At 43.8% G+C, this 22,463-nt stretch overlaps 1 protein-coding gene across 2 annotated transcripts in view; it reads right to left on the bottom strand.

The window, feature by feature from the left end:
- Nucleotides 1–746: 746 nt before the first annotated feature.
- Nucleotides 747–22,463, bottom strand: part of LOC131955460 (uncharacterized) — a 22,633-nt gene continuing 916 nt past the window's right edge. The window contains exons 3-14 of one of the 2 annotated variants that reach the window (XM_059319601.1): nt 21,988–22,136; nt 18,943–19,070; nt 18,318–18,499; nt 18,041–18,145; nt 14,834–14,876; nt 14,266–14,466; nt 13,499–13,648; nt 11,335–11,490; nt 9,945–10,411; nt 4,841–5,003; nt 3,880–3,951; nt 747–2,009 (exon numbers count right to left, since the gene is read on the bottom strand). In XM_059319601.1, the coding sequence (XP_059175584.1) occupies nt 1,914–2,009; nt 3,880–3,951; nt 4,841–5,003; nt 9,945–10,411; nt 11,335–11,490; nt 13,499–13,648; nt 14,266–14,466; nt 14,834–14,876; nt 18,041–18,145; nt 18,318–18,499; nt 18,943–19,070; nt 21,988–22,033 (1,809 nt within the window). In that variant the 5' untranslated portion in view covers nt 22,034–22,136 and the 3' untranslated portion in view covers nt 747–1,913. The remainder of the gene's footprint in view (nt 2,010–3,879; nt 3,952–4,840; nt 5,004–9,944; nt 10,412–11,334; nt 11,491–13,498; nt 13,649–14,265; nt 14,467–14,833; nt 14,877–18,040; nt 18,146–18,317; nt 18,500–18,942; nt 19,071–21,987; nt 22,137–22,463) is intronic. The other variant, XM_059319609.1, reaches the window with a different exon arrangement.

Genomic DNA, 22,463 nt, shown 5'->3' with positions numbered 1-22,463 from the left:
TACAGGTTGTGTGGGGCCTCTCTGGCTACATGTTGTGTGGGGCCTCTCTGGCTACAGGTTGTGTGGGGCCTCTCTGGCTACAGGTTGTGTGGGGCCTCTCTGGATACATGTTAAGTGGGGCCTCTCTGGCTACAGGTTGTGTGGGGCCTCTCTGGATACATGTTAAGTGGGGCCTCTCTGGCTACAGGTTGTGTGGGGCCTCTCTGGATACATGTTAAGTGGGGCCTCTCTGGCTACAGGTTGTGTGGCAGGTTGTGTGGGGCCTCTCTGGCTACAGGTTGTGTGGGGTCTCTCTGGCTACAGGTTGTGTGGGGCCTCTCTGGATACAGGTTGTGTGGCTGGTGCCACACCCTACCTTCTCCCCATATACCCTTGTAAGTATGTGTATACGAATCCGCTAGACGCTTTTTCCTTTTATGGGTATACTAAATTTGTATTCAAATTATTTTAATTTAACAATATCTATAATCTATAGCATAATAAATACAAAATTTAAAAATCTAAATTAATGGTTTCAAATCATTTTGCTACTCTTTTCATGGCGACAAAAAGCGTCAAAATTTGTGCCCATTGTACATTTTCGTCTCCTAAGTTTTTTCAACAGAATTTATTTACAATAGATTAATACATTTCAAAAGATGTGTTATTTTGTAACACCTAATTTTAAATAGTAATTAAAAAACAAAATGTTTTCATTTAACATAACATATTGAAAAATATTTATGACAATTACACTAATCCGTGAAAAAGATATATATATTAATCATTTATTTAACTTTAATGATATTTTTTTCTTTGAAAATTTGTTGCTATTTTTGCCTCGGTGTCACCCCCCTAAATGGTGTCATCCGGTGCGGTCCGCACCCACCGCTCTCCCCAAGGCTACGCCTCTGCTTACTACTACAGACCTACTTCTTGTAGGGTTAGTTGAGTTGTGCAATTGGAGTAGGAAAAGTAGAAGTACCAGTAGAGATGACACGTAGAGAAGCATAGTGCAGTATAAATAGAGAGGTACCAGTAGACACGTAGAGAAGCATAGTAAAGTATAAATAGAGAGGTACCAGTAGAGTTGACAGGTAGAGAAGCATAGTACAGTATAAATAGAGAGGTACCAGTAGAGTTGACAGGTAGAGAAGCATAGTACAGTATAAATAGAGAGGTACAAGTAGACACGTAGAGAAGCATAGTACAGTATAAATAGAGAGGTACCAGTAGACACGTAGAGAAGCATAGTAAAGTATAAATAGAGAGGTACCAGTAGAGTTGACAGGTAGAGAAGCATAGTACAGTATAAATAGAGAGGTACCAGTAGAGTTGACAGGTAGAGAAGCATAGTACAGTATAAATAGAGAGGTACCAGTAGAGTTGACAGGTAGAGAAGCATAGTACAGTATAAATAGAGAGGTACCAGTAGACACGTAGAGAAGCATAGTACAGTATAAATAGAGAGGTACCAGTAGAGTTGACAGGTAGAGAAGCATAGTGCAGTATAAATAGAGAGGTACCAGTAGAGTTAAATAGAGGCATAAACTTCACAATAAAAGATCACACATGTTAACGACTCTTAAAAATTCTTTTTTAAGTTTGTAATTTGGGCTAGATGAAAATGCTGTGTTTTGAATCTTTTGGTCCATTTATAACATTTTTGGTCTGATTTCTTTTTCTATATGTCACAACTGTGCGATAGAAAGCTGACAAATCCTGATGTTTGACTGACTGCACTAGAAAGCTGACAAATCTTGATGTTTGACTGACTGCACTAGAAAGCTGACAATTCTTGATGTTTGACTGACTGCGATAGAAAGCTGACAAATTCTGATGTTTGACTGACTGACTGACTGCACTAGAAAGCTGACAAATCCTGCTATTGACTGTCTGCTCCACCAGTAATGAATTTGTCGTGTAGTTTATGTTCACGTGTTGAAGTGGGAGATCCCCCCCGCTACAGATGGCCGGAAGTGGTCAGGTCCGGGTGTCATGTGATAGCGCACGTGATTGTGATTAGACACCTGGGTTGGGATTTCAAAATAGTAACAATCAATCCAAGGTCATAGGTCATAGGTCACTTTCTTCAAACAATACCGTCATTAGGTCGTTACTGCACTTCGATGGTTAAAAACCATAAAAAGTATTTAAAAATGAAGTCATAAAATATATATAAAAAGAAAAAAGAAAAAACAGAAAATAGAAAGTGATATTTGTGACGGTGGAGTGATATTTGTGACAGTGGAGCGATATTTGTGACAGTAATAAAAATATACATAAAAAGAAAAAAGAAAAATAAAATACTTAAAAAAAACTTTTTAAAAAACCACGTTTTTCTTGTGGACTAAAAAGTAGAAAATAAATTTTCATACATTTGATGACAAACAACGTGGGTACGTTCACCATCAAATTTCCCGACCCATCTGCCCGGCCCACGTTTTTTGTCATCAAATGTATGAAAATTTATTTTCTACTTTTTAGTCCACAAGAAAAACGTGGTTTTTTTTAAAGTTTTTTTTAAGTATTTTATTTTCTCCTTTTTAGTCCGTTGCTACACATGAAAAACGTGGTTTTTAAGAAAGTTTTTTATATAGTTTATTTTCTACTTTATCTATTGACTTGATTAAGTGTTTATAAATACACGGACTAAAAATCTTGAACGACCAGGATTCGAACCTGGGTTGTCGCGGCCACAACGCGAAGTACTAACCGCTATACGATCACGGCCAGCGCGCTCACATCGATTGGGGCCGAAGTAACTGTGTCAATAGGCCTCCAGTCTTGTCGGTATCTTTAGAAATCATGTCCTCAATTTTATGGTCCTTGGGGCGTAATTAAATTAAGCTAATTACGGTCTCTAATTGCTAGTTTTTATGATTGCATCTGAAATTGTTAGGCGAAAGTAGCCTACATGCCACATTTCAGATCTCTAGAGCAATCAGAAGTGTGCTAATTTTCGATGTCAATTTTAACAACAAACATCCAAACAAACAAACGCGAAGCTGAGTTAAGAAAAACGTGTTAAAAAAAGAAAATAGAAAGCGATATATATGGCAGTGGAGTGATATTTGTGACAGTCATAAAAATATACATAAAAAGAAACGAAAAAAAAAGAAAATAAAAAGTGATATATATGGCAGTGGAGTGATATTTGTGACAGTGGAGTGATATTTGTGACAGTGGAGTGATATTTGTGACAGTGGAGTGATATTTGTGACAGTGGAGTGATATTTGTGACAGTGGAGTGATATTTGTGACAGTGGAGTGATATTTGTGACAGTGGAGTGATATTTGTGACAATGGAGTGATATTTGTGACAGTGGAGTGATATTTGTGGCAATGGAGTGATATTTGTGACAGTGGAGTGATATTTGTGACAGTGGAGTGATATTTGTGACAGTGGAGTGATATTTGTGACGGTGGAGTGATATTTGTGACAGTGGAGTGATATTTGTGACGGTGGAGTGATATTTGTGACAGTGGAGTGATATTTGTGACAGTGGAGTGATATTTGTGACAGTGGAGTGATATTTGTGACGGTGGAGTGATATTTGTGACAGTGGAGTGATATTTGTGACAGTGGAGTGATATTTGTGACAATGGAGTGATATTTGTGACGGTGGAGTGATATTTGTGACGGTGGAGTGATATTTGTGACAGTGGAGTGATATTTGTGACGGTGGAGTGATATTTGTGACAGTGGAGTGATATTTGTGACGGTGGAGTGATATTTGTGACAGTGGAGTGATATTTGTGACAGTGGAGTGATATTTGTGACGGTGGAGTGATATTTGTGACAGTGGAGTGATATTTGTGACGGTGGTGACTGTCGTGTTTTAGAGATCACGTTGTAGAGTGATATTACAACATGCCAGACACAAGAGATCCACTTACATGGACGTTACTACTAGCAAAAGGACACTTGACCTTCTTGATCCAAACTTTCCCTCCGGGTTTAGCTGTAACCTGTAGAGTTAACCCCTGGTCAAACATCGTCCAGTGATATTCTTTCAATACCCGCGCATACTAACATCAGCTCCCTTACACAACTGACCTGACGCCCCTATACTTACAACTAGCCTGGCGCCCCTATACTTACAACTAGCCTGGCGCCCCTATACTTACACAGCTAGCCTGACGCCCCTATACTTACAACTAGCCTGGCGCCCCTATACTTACACAGCTAGCCTGACGCCCCTATACTTACAACTAGCCTGGCGCCCCTATACTTACAGCTAGCCTGGCGCCCCTATACTTACACAGCTAGCCTGACGCCCCTATACTTACAACTAGCCTGGCGCCCCTATACTTACAGCTAGCCTGGCGCCCCTATACTTACACAGCTAGCCTGTCGCCCCTATACTTACACAGCTAGCCTGGCGCCCCTATACTTACAGCTAGCCTGGCGCCCCTATACTTACACAGCTAGCCTGGCGCCCCTATACTTACAGCTAGCCTGACGCCCCTATACTTACAGCTAGCCTGGCGCCCCTATACTTACACAGCTAGCCTGGCGCCCCTATACTTACACAGCTAACCTGACGCCCCTATACTTACAGCTAGCCTGGCGCCCCTATACTAAGAGCTAGCCTGGCGCCCCTATACTTACACAGCTAGCCTGACGCCCCTATACTTACACAGCTAGCCTGACGCCCCTATACTTACAGCTAGCCTGACGCCCCTATACTTACACAGCTAGCCTGGCGCCCCTATACTTACACAGCTAGCCTGGCGCCCCTATACTTACACAGCTAGCCTGACGCCCCTATACTTACACAGCTAGCCTGGCGCCCCTATACTTACAGCTAGCCTGACGCCCCTATATTTACAGCTAGCCTGACGCCCCTATACTTACACAGCTAGTCTGGCGCTGGAGATGTGGAAGCTGACAGCTGCGGACGTTGAAATGTTGCAGCAAAAAGTTTTTCACGCGGGCCTCCAGCTCCTCCAACTGCCTATCCGACGTCTGCAGCTCGTCACGTGACCCGAGGTCAGGCCGCGCCGTCTGCCGGACACTGCTAGAGGGTGGCAGTTGTTTAGTGGCTCTGTCAGGGACACTGCTAGAGGGTGGCAGTTGTTTAGTGGCTCTGTCAGGGACACTGCTAGAGGGTGGCAGTTGTTTAGTGGCTCTGTCAGGGACACTGCTGGGGGGGGGGGGGGTGGCAGTTGTTTAGTGGCTCTATCAGGGACACTGCTAGTGGGTGGGGGTGGCAGTTGTTTAGTGGCTCTGTCAGGGACACTGCTAGAGGGTGGGGGTGGCAGTTGTTTAGTGGCTCTGTCAGGGACACTGCTGGGGGTGGGGGGGGGTGGCAGTTGTTTAGTGGCTCTGTCAGGGACACTGCTGGGGGTGGGGGTGGCAGTTGTTTAGTGGCTCTGTCAGGGACACTGCTAGGGGGTGGCAGTTGTTTAGTGGCTCTGTCAGGGACACTGCTGGGGGGGGGGGTGGCAGTTGTTTAGTGGCTCTGTCAGGGACACTGCTGGGGGGGGTGGCAGTTGTTTAGTGGCTCTGTCAGGGACACTGTTGGGGGTGGGGGTGGCAGTTGTTTAGTGGCTCTGTCAGGGACACTGCTAGAGGGTGGCAGTTGTTTAGTGGCTCTGTCAGGGACACTGTTGGGGGGTGGGGGTGGCAGTTGTTTAGTGGCTCTGTCAGGGACACTGCTAGTGGGTGGGGGTGGCAGTTGTTTAGTGGCTCTGTCAGGGACACTGCTAGAGGGTGGCAGTTGTTTAGTGGCTCTGTCAGGGACACTGCTGGGGGTGGGGGTGGCAGTTGTTTAGTGGCTCTGTCAGGGACACTGCTAGTGGGTGGGGGTGGCAGTTGTTTAGTGGCTCTGTCAGGGACACTGCTGGGGGGTGGGGGTGGCAGTTGTTCAGTGGCTCTGTCAGGGACACTGTTGGGGGGTGGCAGTTGTTTAGTGGCTCTGTCAGGGACACTGCTGGGGGGTGGGGGTGGCAGTTGTTTAGTGGCTCTGTCAGGGACACTGTTGGGGGGTGGCAGTTGTTTAGTGGCTCTGTCAGGGACACTGCTGGGGGGGGGGGGGGTGGCAGTTGTTTAGTGGCTCTGTCAGGGACACTGCTAGAGGGTGGCAGTTGTTTAGTGGCTCTGTCAGGGACACTGCTGGGGGTGGGGGTGGCAGTTGTTTAGTGGCTCTGTCAGGGACACTGCTAGAGGGTGGCAGTTGTTTAGTGGCTCTGTCAGGGACACTGCTAGTGGGTGGCAGTTGTTTAGTGGCTCTGTCAGGGACACTGCTGGGTGGGGGTGGCAGTTGTTTAGTGGCTCTGTCAGGGACATATTGCTGGGGGTGGGGGTGGCAGTTGTTTAGTGGCTCTGTCAGGGACACTGCTGGGGGGGGGGGGGTGGCAGTTGTTTAGTGGCTCTGTCAGGGACACTGCTGGGGGGGGGTGGCAGTTGTTTAGTGGCTCTGTCAGGGACACTGCTAGAGGGTGGCAGTTGTTTAGTGGCTCAGTCAGGGACACTGCTGGGGGTGGCAGTTGTTTAGTGGCTCTGTCAGGGACACTGCTGGGGGGGGGGGTGGCAGTTGTTTAGTGGCTCTGTCAGGGACACTGCTGGGGGTGGGGGTGGCAGTTGTTTAGTGGCTCTGTCAGGGACACTGCTGGGGGGGGGGGGGTGGCAGTTGTTTAGTGGCTCTGTCAGGGACAATGCTGGGGGTGGCAGTTGTTTAGTGGCTCTGTCAGGGACACTGCTGGGGGGGGGGGGGGTGGCAGTTGTTTAGTGGCTCTGTCAGGGACACTGCTGGGGGGTGGTGGCAGTTGTTTAGTGGCTCTGTCAGGGACACTGGGTGGCAGTTGTTTAGTGGCTCTGTCAGGGACACTGCTGGGGGTGGGGGTGGCAGTTGTTTAGTGGCTCTGTCAGGGACACTGCTAGTGGGTGGCAGTTGTTTAGTGGCTCTGTCAGGGACACTGGGTGGCAGTTGTTTAGTGGCTCTGTCAGGGACACTGCTAGAGGGTGGCAGTTGTTTAGTGGCTCTGTCAGGGACACTGCTAGAGGGTGGCAGTTGTTTAGTGGCTCTGTCAGGGACACTGCTAGAGGGTGGCAGTTGTTTAGTGGCTCTGTCAGGGACACTGCTAGAGGGTGGCAGTTGTTTAGTGGCTCTGTCAGGGACACTGCTGGGGGGTGGTGGCAGTTGTTTAGTGGCTCTATCAGGGACACTGGGTGGCAGTTGTTTAGTGGCTCTGTCAGGGACACTGCTAGAGGGTGGGGGTGGCAGTTGTTTAGTGGCTCTGTCAGTGACACTGCTAGAGGGTGGGGGTGGCAGTTGTTTAGTGGCTCTGTCAGGGACACTGCTGGGGGGTGGTGGCAGTTGTTTAGTGGCTCTATCAGGGACACTGGGTGGCAGTTGTTTAGTGGCTCTGTCAGGGACACTGCTAGAGGGTGGCAGTTGTTTAGTGGCTCTATCAGGGACACTGGGTGGCAGTTGTTTAGTGGCTCTGTCAGGGACACTGCTGGGGGTGGCAGTTGTATAGTGGCTCTGTCAGGATCACTGCTGGGGGGGGGGGGGTGGCAGTTGTTTAGTGGCTCTGTCAGGGACACTGCTAGAGGGTGGCAGTTGTTTAGTGGCTCTGTCAGGGACACTGGGTGGCAGTTGTTTAGTGGCTCTGTCAGGGACACTGCTGGGGGTGGGGGTGGCAGTTGTTTAGTGGCTCTGTCAGGGACACTGCTGGGGGTGGGGGTGGCAGTTGTTTAGTGGCTCTGTCAGGGACATATTGCTGGGGGTGGGGGTGGCAGTTGTTTAGTGGCTCTGTCAGGGACACTGCTGGGGGGGGGTGGCAGTTGTTTAGTGGCTCTGTCAGGGACACTGCTGGGGGGGGGGGTGGCAGTTGTTTAGTGGCTCTGTCAGGGACACTGCTAGAGGGTGGCAGTTGTTTAGTGGCTCAGTCAGGGACACTGCTGGGGGTGGCAGTTGTTTAGTGGCTCTGTCAGGGACACTGCTGGGGGGGGGGGCCGGCAGTTGTTTAGTGGCTCTGTCAGGGACACTGCTGGGGGTGGGGGTGGCAGTTGTTTAGTGGCTCTGTCAGGGACACTGCTGGGGGGGGGGGGGTGGCAGTTGTTTAGTGGCTCTGTCAGGGACACTGCTGGGGGTGGCAGTTGTTTAGTGGCTCTGTCAGGATCACTGCTGGGGGGGGGGGGGGGGGTGGCAGTTGTTTAGTGGCTCTGTCAGGGACACTGCTGGGGTGGCAGTTGTATAGTGGCTCTGTCAGGATCACTGCTGGGGGGGGGGTGGCAGTTGTTTAGTGGCTCTGTCAGGGACACTGCTAGAGGGTGGCAGTTGTTTAGTGGCTCTATCAGGGACACTGGGTGGCAGTTGTTTAGTGGCTCTGTCAGGGACACTGCTGGGGGTGGCAGTTGTTTAGTGGCTCTGTCAGGATCACTGCTGGGGGGGGGGGGGGTGGCAGTTGTTTAGTGGCTCTGTCAGGCTAGGGCGTCTTGTCTGTGTCGTGTGGTTTTTATTGTGTGTGTTTGTGTGTGTGTGTGTGTGTTTTAAGTGTTGTGGGTGTTTCTGTGTGTGAGGAGGGAGGTTTTGCGCGGGTTGGGTGGGTTATGGGTAGTGCGTGTGTGTGGGGTGTGTGTGTGTGTGTGTGAGTGTGTGTGTGTATGTTTGTGTTCCCATAAAAAAAACATGGAAAAGCAAGTTGAGAAAAAACCCCAAAAACCCCAGAATGACCTTGAACTTTGAATTGTGTGAACATTGAACGAAAACATGAATTCTATTTATTTTCAGTGTTTTTAGGAAACACCTGGCCATTTTCTTAAGAAGAAAAAATAATTGATGGAGTTTGGTGGAGTTTGGGGGTTGAAAGAAGGAAAGAATGAATTCGATTTGCCTCCGAATGGGTCTTTAATTGAATCAATAGCCATTCGGTCTCCGTTTGATATGAACATTAGTTCTGTATGGCCAAGTGGTTGAGTGGAATAGGGCAGGGGTGGGTAGTGGTGACACAGTGGGGTGGGGGGTGGGGGGATAATGGTCAAACAGGTGGGTGGGTAAGGGTCACACCTAGTCTCAAATATTTGTAAAAGCTTTTATTTAACTTGCTTCCTTCGTGGTGCTTCTCTCGCCCTGGAGTGAAACTGCCGAGAAAAACTTCGACCACTTCTAGCGGACCTATTCGTTTGAAACTGGGCTTGTGAAAATGCAAACTAACATCAAATTTGACGTAATTAGATGCTTAATGTTTTATAGAAAAAATCTAAATGTATAAAAATGAAAGTAAACTTGTGTGTTGTGTGTATGTCTGTCTGTCCTTTATGCAATACACCAACGTTAATCCGATCGCCATGAAACTTTGCAAAGTTATTTAGAATACTCTTGGGGAGGTAACAGCTATTTGATACACTGGGCTTCTCCGCGAGAACTATGGCGACTATATTCGTTTTAAAAAATGTTACACAGTATGGATACGGCGGCTACTACCATCTTTGACTAAATCGTATCAGGCACGTTCGCCGGCGCCCCAGTGGTCGTGTGACCTGTAGCATCGGGCTCCCCTGTGAGTACTATGACACCTGTATTCGTTTTAAATAGCACCTTACAATAGGAGCACGATTGCCCTTGTCATTCGATGAATAAAACAAACAGGGACCTAGCCGGCGGCCCAGTGACACCTGTTATGAAGGATGATTAACGTACACTCTATGCGACCCAGTGACACCTTTGACTGTTATGAAGGATGATTAACGTACACTCGAGGCGTTCATACCGCACGCCCTCGGGCGTCTGGACGGTAGTGTGGACAAATGTAGCACCTGATTGGTTTACATTGAAATAACTCAGATTTTGAAAACAAAGTCACGCGTCCAAAAAAAAAAATTAGTAACGCATTGATGAAATCCTCTTAAAATATTGTGTCAGCCTTTCTCCTGAGCTACAGCAACACGCGAGACGGGTACGCGAGTGGTAAAAATTAAACCATCAGGCTATTTGTGACGTCAGTAAACATACCTGACTTGTGCTAGACGTACTTCTGATTTGACCAGTGGAGGGAATCTTGTGTTGGTTCCAGTTATGCTGTCAACATTTTGACTCTGATATTCTATGATGAGCCTCCCACCTTGACCGACGCCAGTCAAGGCTGCGGACTGTCGAGACGTCACAAGATTTTCATCCTTCGCTTCTTCAATCACATGACCGGAAGCGAAGTCAAAGTCCACCTTTTTGTCTGCCGGGGCAAAGCTTTTCACTTTGTCCGCTTGCTTGTGAGACTGGTCGGAAATTTCGTTTCTTACAGTTACTTCGTCTTGTAACACGTCATTTCCTGGGTCCGTGCGTGTGTGGGGGTGAGGGGGCGGCTGGTCCAGGGCGGGGCCGTCTGGCTGCTGGTCGTCACTTGGTTCGGTCATCAGCTCGTGTAGTGCCTGCAGTATGGCGCGGCGGCTCCGGGCTTGCCGCTGGGAGCTTCTACGCTTACTCTGGGGAGTAGGTCATAGTGTACAGCAAACCATGGGGAGTAGGTCATAGCGTACAGCAAACCATGGGGAGTAAGTCATAGCGTACAGCAAACCATGGGAAAGTAGGTCATAGCGTACAGCAAACCATGGGGAGTAGGTCATAGCGTACAGCAAACCATGGGAAAGTAGGTCATAGCGTACAGCAAACCATGGGGAGTAAGTCATAGCGTACAGCAAACCATGGGAAAGTAGGTCATAGCGTACAGCAAACCATGGGGAGTAGGTCATAGCGTACAGCAAACCATGGGGAGTAAGTCATAGCGTACAGCAAACCATGGGGAGTAGGTCATAGCGTACAGCAAACCATGGGGAGTAGGTCATAGCGTACAGCAAACCATGGGAAAGTAGGTCATAGCGTACAGCAAACCATGGGAAAGTAGGTCATAGCGTACAGCAAACCATGGGAAAGTAGGTCATAGCGTACAGCAAACCATGGGAAAGTAGGTCATAGCGTACAGCAAACCATGGGGAGTAGGTCATAGCGTACAGCAAACCATGGGGAGTAGGTCATAGCGTACAGCAAACCATGGGGAAGTAGGTCATATCATACAGCAAACCATGGGAAAGTAGGTCATAGCGTACAACGAACCATGGGAAAGTAGGTCATATTATACACCAATGCATGGGGAAGTAGGTCATAGCGTAAAGCAAAGCATGGGGAAGTAGGTCATATCGTACAGCAAACCATGGGAAAGTAGGTCATATTATACACCAATGCATGGGGAAGTAGGTCATATCATACAGCAAACCATGGGAAAGTAGGTCATAGCGTACAACAAACCATACAGTAAATGTAGTCCGACATGACCTCCGTCGAGTCAATGCTGTCTGACTGTACCTCAGTGACACATGACCTCCGTCGAGTCAATGCTGTCTGACTGTACCTCAGTGACCATGGACTTGAAGGTGGACCTCCTGCGGATGTTGGCTCGTATCCTGGCCCTCTCTCTCATCTGATCCCTGTAGATGAGGGCGCCGGGCACCATGGGTTCAATGAGTGCAGCCTCGCCCTTCTCAAACTTGACCAGCATGTGTCGAAGCTGGGGAGGGCGAGACACATTAACAAGAAAGACCTCACTCAAACCTAGTGCAGCCTGAATGGACCTTGGTCACACAGACCTAGCCTACAAGTCTGACCTTCATTTGACCTAATTTGAACAAGTCTAACTTATCTTTCCACGGACATAACACATTCCTTTAACTGTCCTATCTACACTACCTAGTACTACAGACATTACATATTCCTAAAACTAACCTACAGACCTAACATCTATTTCTATAGTATAAGCAGCTAGGTAGTGTGTCAGTCCGTCATCGCTATAGATTTTGGAAAATGCCGTGCTTTTACTTGCTTTGCAGTGTCTTATTAGAGGTTGTAGAGTAGGGTTTGTTTATATAACGATTTATTTTATAGTTGCTACAGTTTTTACTCTTTCGCATTACGTGAAGAAAATATTAAATACACGCAAATTTCTAAATCATATTAAACAGATCAATGTCAAATATCATTTTCGTTTAGATTCCTAGAAAAATTGGATACATTTTAATAACATAATAACAGTAGGGTAGAAAAATCTAATTAAAAACATAAATTCAGCTCACGCTAAAAAATGTGAATGCAAAATCTCCAAGACGGAATTATTATTGGAATAACATAATTAGCAAAATGTGAATGCAAATTCTGCAGACGTGTAAGAGGACATTATTGTAGGAATATTATAATTAGCATGGATTGATAAAAGGCTATCTTATTATTTTTTATTCACTGAACGTACTATTTACTAATTATAATTTTTAATCAACTATTCCTCACGCGTCATCACGTTCATTAGGGGCGCAATGATTCTAGTCATGAAACTCTATTGTAAATTTTTACTTTCTCGTATATACGAAGTATAGAGAAAGTATTGTAATCGTGCAAACAATAATCGAGATTTTTACAAATCTCGATGTTTTACACCTCACTGATACGGAAAAACATACTTTTGCAATCTTGTCCGTATGTCTGTGTGTCTGTATGTGTGTCTGTCTGTGTGTAAACACGATAACTTGAGTACCGTTACAGCTAGGTTGATGAAATTTCTTATATATGTATTTTATCAAAATCGTAGATCCTGATAAACTTTTGAGCGATTTCCGATAACCGGAAGTGGTACTTTTTCTACTTTGAATTTTTCAAAAGCCTATACCTTGCGTACTATTTTAGATAGATGCATGAAATTTCACAAGTAAGTAAAAGATCTAATTCTCTACCTTCTCTCAAATTTTGAGTAATTTCTGTTGAAAAGAAGTACTAATTTACGCTATTTCCGATGTCTCAAAAACGCATGTAAATTTATAAAGTACTAATAATATTCCGCACTTTTATGCACATTTTATTAGGCGTTCACTTGGTGTGCAATTCTTTTTTTTTACGAGATTCTATTCTATTATAAAAACTTTAAGGAATTAAAAATGGATAACAAATATTGTCTATGTCTTGAGTTGCCATCCCTCGTAATTTTATATAAGAATATTCGAGAAAGTTTAGGGGAGATCATTCCCGGTTTATTTTAAATTAAAAGTACTGAAAAAAATGCATGAATTGATAAAATGCGATTTCGTAGGTAAAACAAGGATATTTTTAATACTGCCTTTTATTTCTTTTATACACTGAACGTACTGATTACTAATTTTTATTCTATCTTTCCGTTTGCGGACAAGCTGGGGTTTTTATAGTCATTCACTGAATCAGGCGCGTCCGCCGACGCTTGGACAGGGTACGATTTGGCGCCACGGGCTAGACTGTGAGCACTATGCGTTTATGTTTACATTTAAGTTGTGTTTATGTTATGCGTGTTGTGTTTGTTTTTTCGTTGGTGTTTTTTTTTTGCGTTTGCATTTGTGTTTGCATTGTGTTTGTGTTTTCTTTGTGTTTGTGTTTTTTTTGTTACCGTGGCGGAGCACGGGTATGCAGCTAATATTCCTATAACTGACCTACAGACCTAACCTATAACTGACCTAAAGACCTAACCTATAACTGACCTAAAGACCTAACCTATAACTGACCTGAACATCTCGGCTGGGTAAATTTTTCCCGTTTCGAATTTTTTCCACGACCGGAAGTGAGGCCGGACGTGTGACGTCATCGAGCAGTAGCCGCGCCAACAGGGGGACGTCACTGCCCAGCTGAGAGCACGCCCGCAGCTTCAGCTTGGCCTGCAACGTTTCAGGGGAGGTAAAGAGAAGAAAAGCTAAATTCATAACATCGTTCATTGGTTATGTCCCTTAGTCCAACTCTAGAACAACCCATATCAAAACATAAAAAAATCTTTTTGAAAAAGTTATAGGCCTACATGCAAGTGAAATATTAGTGATAAGTGACAGGTGATACTGGTTATACAGATAGGTTATACAGGCAGGTTATACAGGCAGGTTATACAGGCAGGTGATACAGGCAGGTTATACAGGCAGGTGATACAGGCAGGTGATACAGGCAGTTGATACAGGCAGGTTATACAGGCAGGTTATACAGGCAGGTTATACAGGCAGTTGATACAGGCAGGTTATACAGGCAGTTGATACAGGCAGGTTATACAGGCAGGTAATACAGGCAGTTGATACAGGCAGGCTATACAGGCAGGTAATACAGGCAGTTGATACAGGCAGGTTATACAGGCAGGTTATACAGGCAGGTTATACAGGCAGGTTATACAGACTGGTGATACAGGCAGGTTATACAGACAGGTGATACAGGCAGGTTATACAGGCAGGTTATACAGGCAGGTGATACAGGCAGGTTGTACATGACATGTGACAAGACACATTGCAGCCACCTTGCAGTTCTCCTTTAGAGTCTCAAGAAAGACACGGTTCCGTTTCCCCAGGAGCCGCTCCACATTTTTCATGTTGAGAACAAAGATGGCGGTGTCGGTGGTGCACTGGACGGTGCAGAAGTGAGTGTCTAGGCCGTAGACCACTTCCAGGTCACCGATTACCTCCCCGCTCTGGACGCTGCACAGGCAGAGTTTCTTCCCCTGGAATTTTTTTAACAGCAGCCAGATGGACATTTTTATATAACAGTAAGGTGGACATTTTTATATGGTAACAAGATGGACATTTTTATATGGTAGCCAGATGGACATTTTTATATGGCAGTAAGGTGGACATTTTCATATGGCAGTAAGGTGGACATTTTTATATGGCAGCCAGATTGACGTTTTAATATGGCAGTAAGGTGGACATTTTTGCCAATTTGGTCATTGCTTTTAGCCAATATCTGCCATACCTATCAATCAACCGCCAATCACATGGAACCATACAACCTCATTTCCGTCGCTCGATCCACCGCTCCCCCACCCGTTGCTACCAATGACAAGACAAACTCCACAAAGACACATTTACCTGTCTCTCAACTGTCTTATGGTGTCTTGCCTTCTCTCTGACACTGTCAACAAAAGTAATGGCATCACGTGAACAGTCCATGGAAGACTTGTCAGTCAAACAATATGATATGAATATGTCACTACATGAACATGTCACTACAGGAACATGTCACTATACTAAAGGAACATGTCACTACAGCAACATGTCACTACAAGAACATGTCACTACAGGAACATGTCACTATACTACAGGAACATGTCACTACAGGAACATGTCACTACAGGAACATGTCATTATACTACAGGAACATGTCACTACAGGAACATGTCACTACAGGAACATGTCACTACAGGAACATGTCACTATTTTACAGGAACATGTCACTACAGGAATTTGTCACTATACTACAGAAACATGTCACTATACTACAGAAACATGTCACTATACTACAGGAACATGTCACTACAGGAACATGTCACTACAGGAACATGTCACTACAGGAACATGTCACTATACTACAGGAACATGTCACTACAGGAACATGTCACTACAGGAACATGTCACTACAGGAACATGTCACTACAGGAACATGTCACTACAGGAACATGTCACTACAGGAACATGTCACTACAGGAACATGTCACTACAGGAACATGTCACTACAGGAACATGTCACTACAGGAACATGTCACTATACTACAGGAACATGTCACTATACTACAGGATCATGTCACTACAGGAACATGTCACTACAGGAACATGTCACTACAGGAACATGTCACTACAGGAACATGTCACTACAGGAACATGTCACTATACTACAGGAACATGTCACTACAGGAACATGTCACTACAGGAACATGTCACTATACTACAGGAACATGTCACTATACTACAGGAACATGTCACTATACTACAGGAACATGTCACTACAGGAACATGTCACTACAGGAACATGTCACTATACTACAGGAACATGTCTCTATACTACAGGAACATGTCACTATACTACAGGAACATGTCACTACAGGAACATGTCACTACAGGAACATGTCACTACAGGAACATGTCACTACAGGAACATGTCACTACAGGAACATGTCACTACAGGAACATGTCACTATACTACAGGAACATGTCACTATACTACAGGAACATGTCACTACAGGAACATGTCACTACAGGAACATGTCACTACAGGAACATGTCACTACAGGAACATGTCACTACAGGAACATGTCACTATACTACAGGAACATGTCACTATACTACAGGAACATGTCACTATACTACAGGAACATGTCACTATACTACAGGAACATGTCACTATACTACAGGAACATGTCACTACAGGACAATGTCACTACAGGAACATGTCACTACAGGAACATGTCACTACAGGAACATTTCACTATACTACAGGAACATGTCACTATACTACAGGAACATGTCACTACAGGAACATGTCACTATACTACAGGAACATGTCACTATACTACAGGAACATGTCACTACAGGAACATGTCACTACAGGAACATGTCACTACAGGAACATGTCACTACAGGAACATGTCACTACAGGAACATGTCACTATACTACAGGAACATGTCACTATACTACAGGAACATGTCACTATACTACAGGAACATGTCACTACAGGAACATGTCACTATACTACAGGAACATGTCACTACAGGAACATGTCACTACAGGAACATGTCACTATACTACAGGAACATGTCACTATACTACAGGAACATGTCACTATACTACAGGAACATGTCACTACAGGAACATGTCACTACAGGAACATGTCACTACAGGAACATGTCACTACAGGAACATGTCACTACAGGAACATGTCACTACAGGAACATGTCACTATACTACAGGAACATGTCACTATACTACAGGAACATGTCACTACAGGAACATGTCACTACAGGAACATGTCACTACAGGAACATGTCACTACAGGAACATTTCACTATACTACAGGAACATGTCACTATACTACAGGAACATGTCACTACAGGAACATGTCACTATACTACAGGAACATGTCACTATACTACAGGAACATGTCACTACAGGAACATGTCACTACAGGAACATGTCACTACAGGAACATGTCAATACAGGAACATGTCACTACAGGAACATGTCACTACAGGAACATGTCACTACAGGACAATGTCACTATACTACAGTAACATGTCACTACAGGAACATGTCACTACAGGAACATGTCACTACAGGAACATGTCACTACAGGAACATGTCACTACAGGAACATGTCACTATACTACAGGAACATGTCACTATACTACAGGAACATGTAACTACAGGAACATGTCACTACAGGAACATGTCACTATACTACAGGAACATGTCACTACATGAACATGTCACTATACTACAGGAACATGTCACTATACTACAGGAACATGTCACTATACTACAGGAACATGTCACTACAGGACAATGTCACTATACTACAGTAACATGTCACTACAGGAACATGTCACTACAGGAACATGTCACTACAGGAACATGTCACTACAGGAACATGTCACTACAGGAACATGTCACTATACTACAGGAACATGTCACTATACTACAGGAACATGTAACTACAGGAACATGTCACTACAGGAACATGTCACTATACTACAGGAACATGTCACTACATGAACATGTCACTATACTACAGGAACATGTCACTATACTACAGGAACATGTCACTATACTACAGGAACATGTCACTACAGGAACATGTCACTATACAGCAGGAACATGTCACTACAGGAACATGTCACTATACTACATGAACATGTCTCTATACTACAGGAACATGTCACTATACTACAGGAACATGTCACTATACTACAGGAACATGTCACTATACTACAGGAACATGTCACTACTGGAACATGTCACTATACTACAGGAACATGTCACTATACTACAGGAACATGTCACTATACTACAGGAACATGTCACTATACTACAGGAACATGTCACTATACTACAGGAACATGTCACTATACTACAGGAACATGTCACTATACTACAGGAACATGTCACTATACTACAGGAACATGTCACTATACTACAGGAACATGTCACTACAGGAACATGTCACTATACTACAGGAACATGTCACTATACTACAGGAACATGTCACTATACTACAGGAACATATACATGTTGCCTGAATTCACCTGGGCGCCGCCATCTTGTGATGACCGAAGCTATCATCAGGTGTTAGCAGGTGAGGGTATTGTTGCTGGTGGTGACCAGTGTCCACGTTGATTGTAGCTTGACCGCTGGAAGAGATAAACATTTGATGGTGACCCAAACATTTGATGGTGACCCAAACATTTGATGGTGACCCAAACATTTGATGGTGACCCAAACATTTGATGGTGACCCAAACATTTGATGGTGACCCAAACATTTGATGGTGACACGTTACTTGATTAGGTTAAGACAACTAACCTTAAAATAAAGAAGAGTGCGGCGACGGGGCGCCCCTGGTGACACAAGATGGCGTCCAGTGGTGACTGGACCTTTCTGAGGCTGAGCTGGACGATCCTCTTGAACTTGTGGGACATGCGTGAGAAAAGGGGCGTGGCCTCGATAAACTGGGAGATCTCTTTGTACATCTGCTCCTGCTGGGACTGTGGGCCGACAACAGATGTGTAGATGATTGTAATGATTGTAATGATTGTAATGATTGCAATGATTGTAATGATTGTAATGATTGCAATGATTGTAATGATTGTAATGATTGTAATGATTGCAATGATTGTAATGATTGTAATGATTGTAATGATTGTAATGATTGTAATGATTGTAATGATTGCAATGATTGCAATGATTGTAATGATTGTAATAATTGTAATGATTGTAATGATTGTAATGATTGTAATGATTGCAATGATTGCAATGATTGTAATGATTGTAATGATTGTAATGATTGTTACTATTGCAATGATTGTTATTGTTGTAATTATTACTATGATTGTAATGAAAGTAATTATTGTAACTATTGTAAGGAATGTTATGATTGTAAAGATTGCATATTGTGTGAATGATTGAAATGATTGTTGTGATGGCTGACCTTCAAGGCTGTATCAAACAAGGCCTGATCGATGACCATCAGCTGACAGTGATCGTCTGCTACAACTGTAGCGCTCCTCAGTTTGTCGTCTGCTAGCAGGGAGGCCTCGCCAAAACTCTCACCAGCTCCTGGTCATTTGGTCAATTCGGTCATTTACATTTGGTCAGGGCATTTGGTCAATTTGGTCATTTACATTTGGTCAGGGCATTTGGTCAATTTGGTCATTTACATTTGGTCAGGGCATTTGGTCAATTTGGTCATTTACATTTGGTCAGGGCATTTGGTCAATTTGTTCATTTACATTTGGTCAGGGCATTTGGTCAATTCGGTCATTTACATTTGGTCAGGGCATTTGGTCAATTTGGTCATTTACATTTGGTCAGAGCATTTGGTCAACTTGGTCATTTACATTTCGTCAGGGCATTTGGTCAATTTGTTCATTTACATTTGGTCAGGGCATTTGGTCAATTTGGTCATTTACATTTGGTCAGGGCATTTGGTCAATTTGGTCATTTACATTTGGTCAGGGCATTTGGTCAATTTGGTCATTTACATTTGGTCAGGGCATTTGGTCAATTTGGTCATTTACATTTGGTCAGGGCATTTGGTCAATTTGTTCATTTACATTTGGTCAGGGCATTTGGTCAATTCGGTCATTTACATTTGGTCAGGGCATTTGGTCAATTTGGTCATTTACATTTGGTCAGAGCATTTGGTCAACTTGGTCATTTACATTTCGTCAGGGCATTTGGTCAATTTGTTCATTTACATTTGGTCAGGGCATTTGGTCAATTTGGTCATTTATATTTGGTCAGGGCATTTGGTCAATTCGGTCATTTACATTTGGTCAGGGCATTTGGTCAATTTGGTCATTTACATTTGGTCAAGGCATTTGGTCAATTCGGTCATTTACATTTGGTCAGGGCATTTGGTCAATTTGGTCATTTACATTTGGTCAGGGCATTTGGTCAATTTGGTCATTTACATTTGGTCAGGGCATTTGGTCAACTTGGTCATTTACATTTCGTCAGGGCATTTGGTCAATTTGTTCATTTACATTTGGTCAGGGCATTTGGTCAATTTGGTCATTTATATTTGGTCAGGGCATTTGGTCAATTCGGTCATTTACATTTGGTCAGGGCATTTGGTCAATTTGGTCATTTACATTTGGTCAAGGCATTTGGTCAATTCGGTCATTTACATTTGGTCAGGGCATTTGGTCAATTTGGTCATTTACATTTGGTCAGGGCATTTGGTCAATTTGGTCATTTACATTTGGTCAGGGCATTTGGTCAACTTGGTCATTTACATTTGGTCAGGGCATTTGGTCAATTTGGTCATTTACATCTGGAAAGGGCATAAGGTCAATTTGGTCATTTACATTTGGTCAGGGCATTTGGTCAACTTGGTCATTTACATTTGGTCAGGGCATTTGGTCAATTTGATCATTTACATTTGGTCAGGGCATTTGGTCAACTTGGTCATTTATATTTGGTCAGGGCATTTGGTCAATTTGGTCATTTACATTTGGTCAGGGCATTTGGTCAATTTGGTCATTTACATTTGGTCAGGGCATTTGGTCAATTTGGTCATTTTCATTTGGTCAGGGCATTTGGTCAATTTGGTCATTTACATTTGGTAAGGGCATTTGGTCAATTTGGTCATTTACATTTGGAAAGGGCATTTGGTCAATTTGGTCATTTACATTTGGTCAGGGCATTTGGTCAACTTGGTCATTTACATTTGGTCAGGGCGTTTGGTCAATTTGGTCATTTACATTTGGTCAGGGCATTTGGTCAATTTGGTCATTTACATTTGGTCAGGGCATTTGGTCAATTTGGTCATTTACATTTGGTCAGGGCATTTGGTCAATTTGGTCATTTACATTTGGTCAGGGCATTTGGTCAATTTGTTCATTTACATTTGGTCAGGGCATTTGGTCAATTCGGTCATTTACATTTGGTCAGGGCATTTGGTCAATTTGGTCATTTACATTTGGTCAGAGCATTTGGTCAACTTGGTCATTTACATTTCGTCAGGGCATTTGGTCAATTTGTTCATTTACATTTGGTCAGGGCATTTGGTCAATTTGGTCATTTATATTTGGTCAGGGCATTTGGTCAATTCGGTCATTTACATTTGGTCAGGGCATTTGGTCAATTTGGTCATTTACATTTGGTCAGGGCATTTGGTCAATTTGGTCATTTACATTTGGTCAGGGCATTTGGTCTACTTGGTCATTTACATTTGGTCAGGCATTTGGTCAATTTGGTCATTTACATTTGGTCAGGGCATTTGGTCAACTTAGTCTTTTACATTTGTTCAATATTGTTCAACTTAGTTATTTACATTTGGTTAATATTTGTCAACCTAGTAATTTACATTTGGTCAGTATCAGTCAACTTAGTCATTTACATTTGGTCAATACTTGTCAACCTAGTAATTTACTATTGGTCAGTATTATTAAGCCTTTTTTGAAATCCAAGCCATTTGGTAAAGCCAAAAAAATGACCAGACATGAGAAAAGAACTGACCAAAAACATGAGAACACAAGTGACCATCAAACAACTGACCAAAAACATAAGAACACAAGTGACCACCAAACAACTGACCAAAAACATGAGAACACAAGTGACCACCAAACAACTGACCAAAAACATGAGAACACAAGTGACCACCAAACAACTGACCAAAAAACATGAGAACACAAGTGACCACCAAAGAACTGACAACCAAACAACTGACCACCAAACAACTGACCACCAAACAACTGACCACCAAACAACTGACCACCAAACAACTGACCACCAAACAACTGACCACCAAACAATTGACCACCAAACAACTGACCACCAAACAACTGACCACCAAACAACTGACCACCAAACAACTGACCACCAAACAACTGACCACCAAACAACTGACCACCAAACAACTGACCACCAAACAACTGACCACCAAACAACTGACCACCAAACAACTGACCACCAAACAACTGACCACCAAACAACTGACCACCAAACAACTGACCACCAAACAACTGACCATATCTCATGATAAATTTGCCCAGCTTTGACTTGTCCCCCGCCATCTAGTCTGCTGCGCTGGGGTGTGCGGCCCGTGGGGCGTCTTCTTCCCCAGTCAACGTCGTGTCAATATAGACACTTGCGGCGCCCCGCAACAATACATACATCCTATACATCAAATATAGACAAAATACATACATTCTATAGGTCAATTATCGACAAAATACATACATTCTATAGGTCAATTATCGACAAAATACATACATTCTATAGGTCAAATATCGACAAAATACATACATTCTATAGGTCAAATATCGACAAAATACATACATTCTATAGGTCAATTATCGACAAAATACATACATTCTATAGGTCAATTATCGACAAAATACATACATTCTATAGGTCAATTATCGACAAAATACATACATTCTATAGGTCAAATATCGACAAAAAAACATACATTCTATAGGTCAATTATCGACAAAATACATA

This window comes from Physella acuta, unplaced genomic scaffold, assembly GCF_028476545.2.
Source record: "Physella acuta isolate Inbredline_101_S28 unplaced genomic scaffold, ASM2847654v3 ptg000079l, whole genome shotgun sequence".
Lineage (NCBI taxonomy): Eukaryota > Metazoa > Mollusca > Gastropoda > Physidae > Physella > Physella acuta.
The sequence above is the reverse complement of the archived record's forward strand: the minus strand, read 5'-3'. Positions and strand labels throughout refer to the sequence as shown.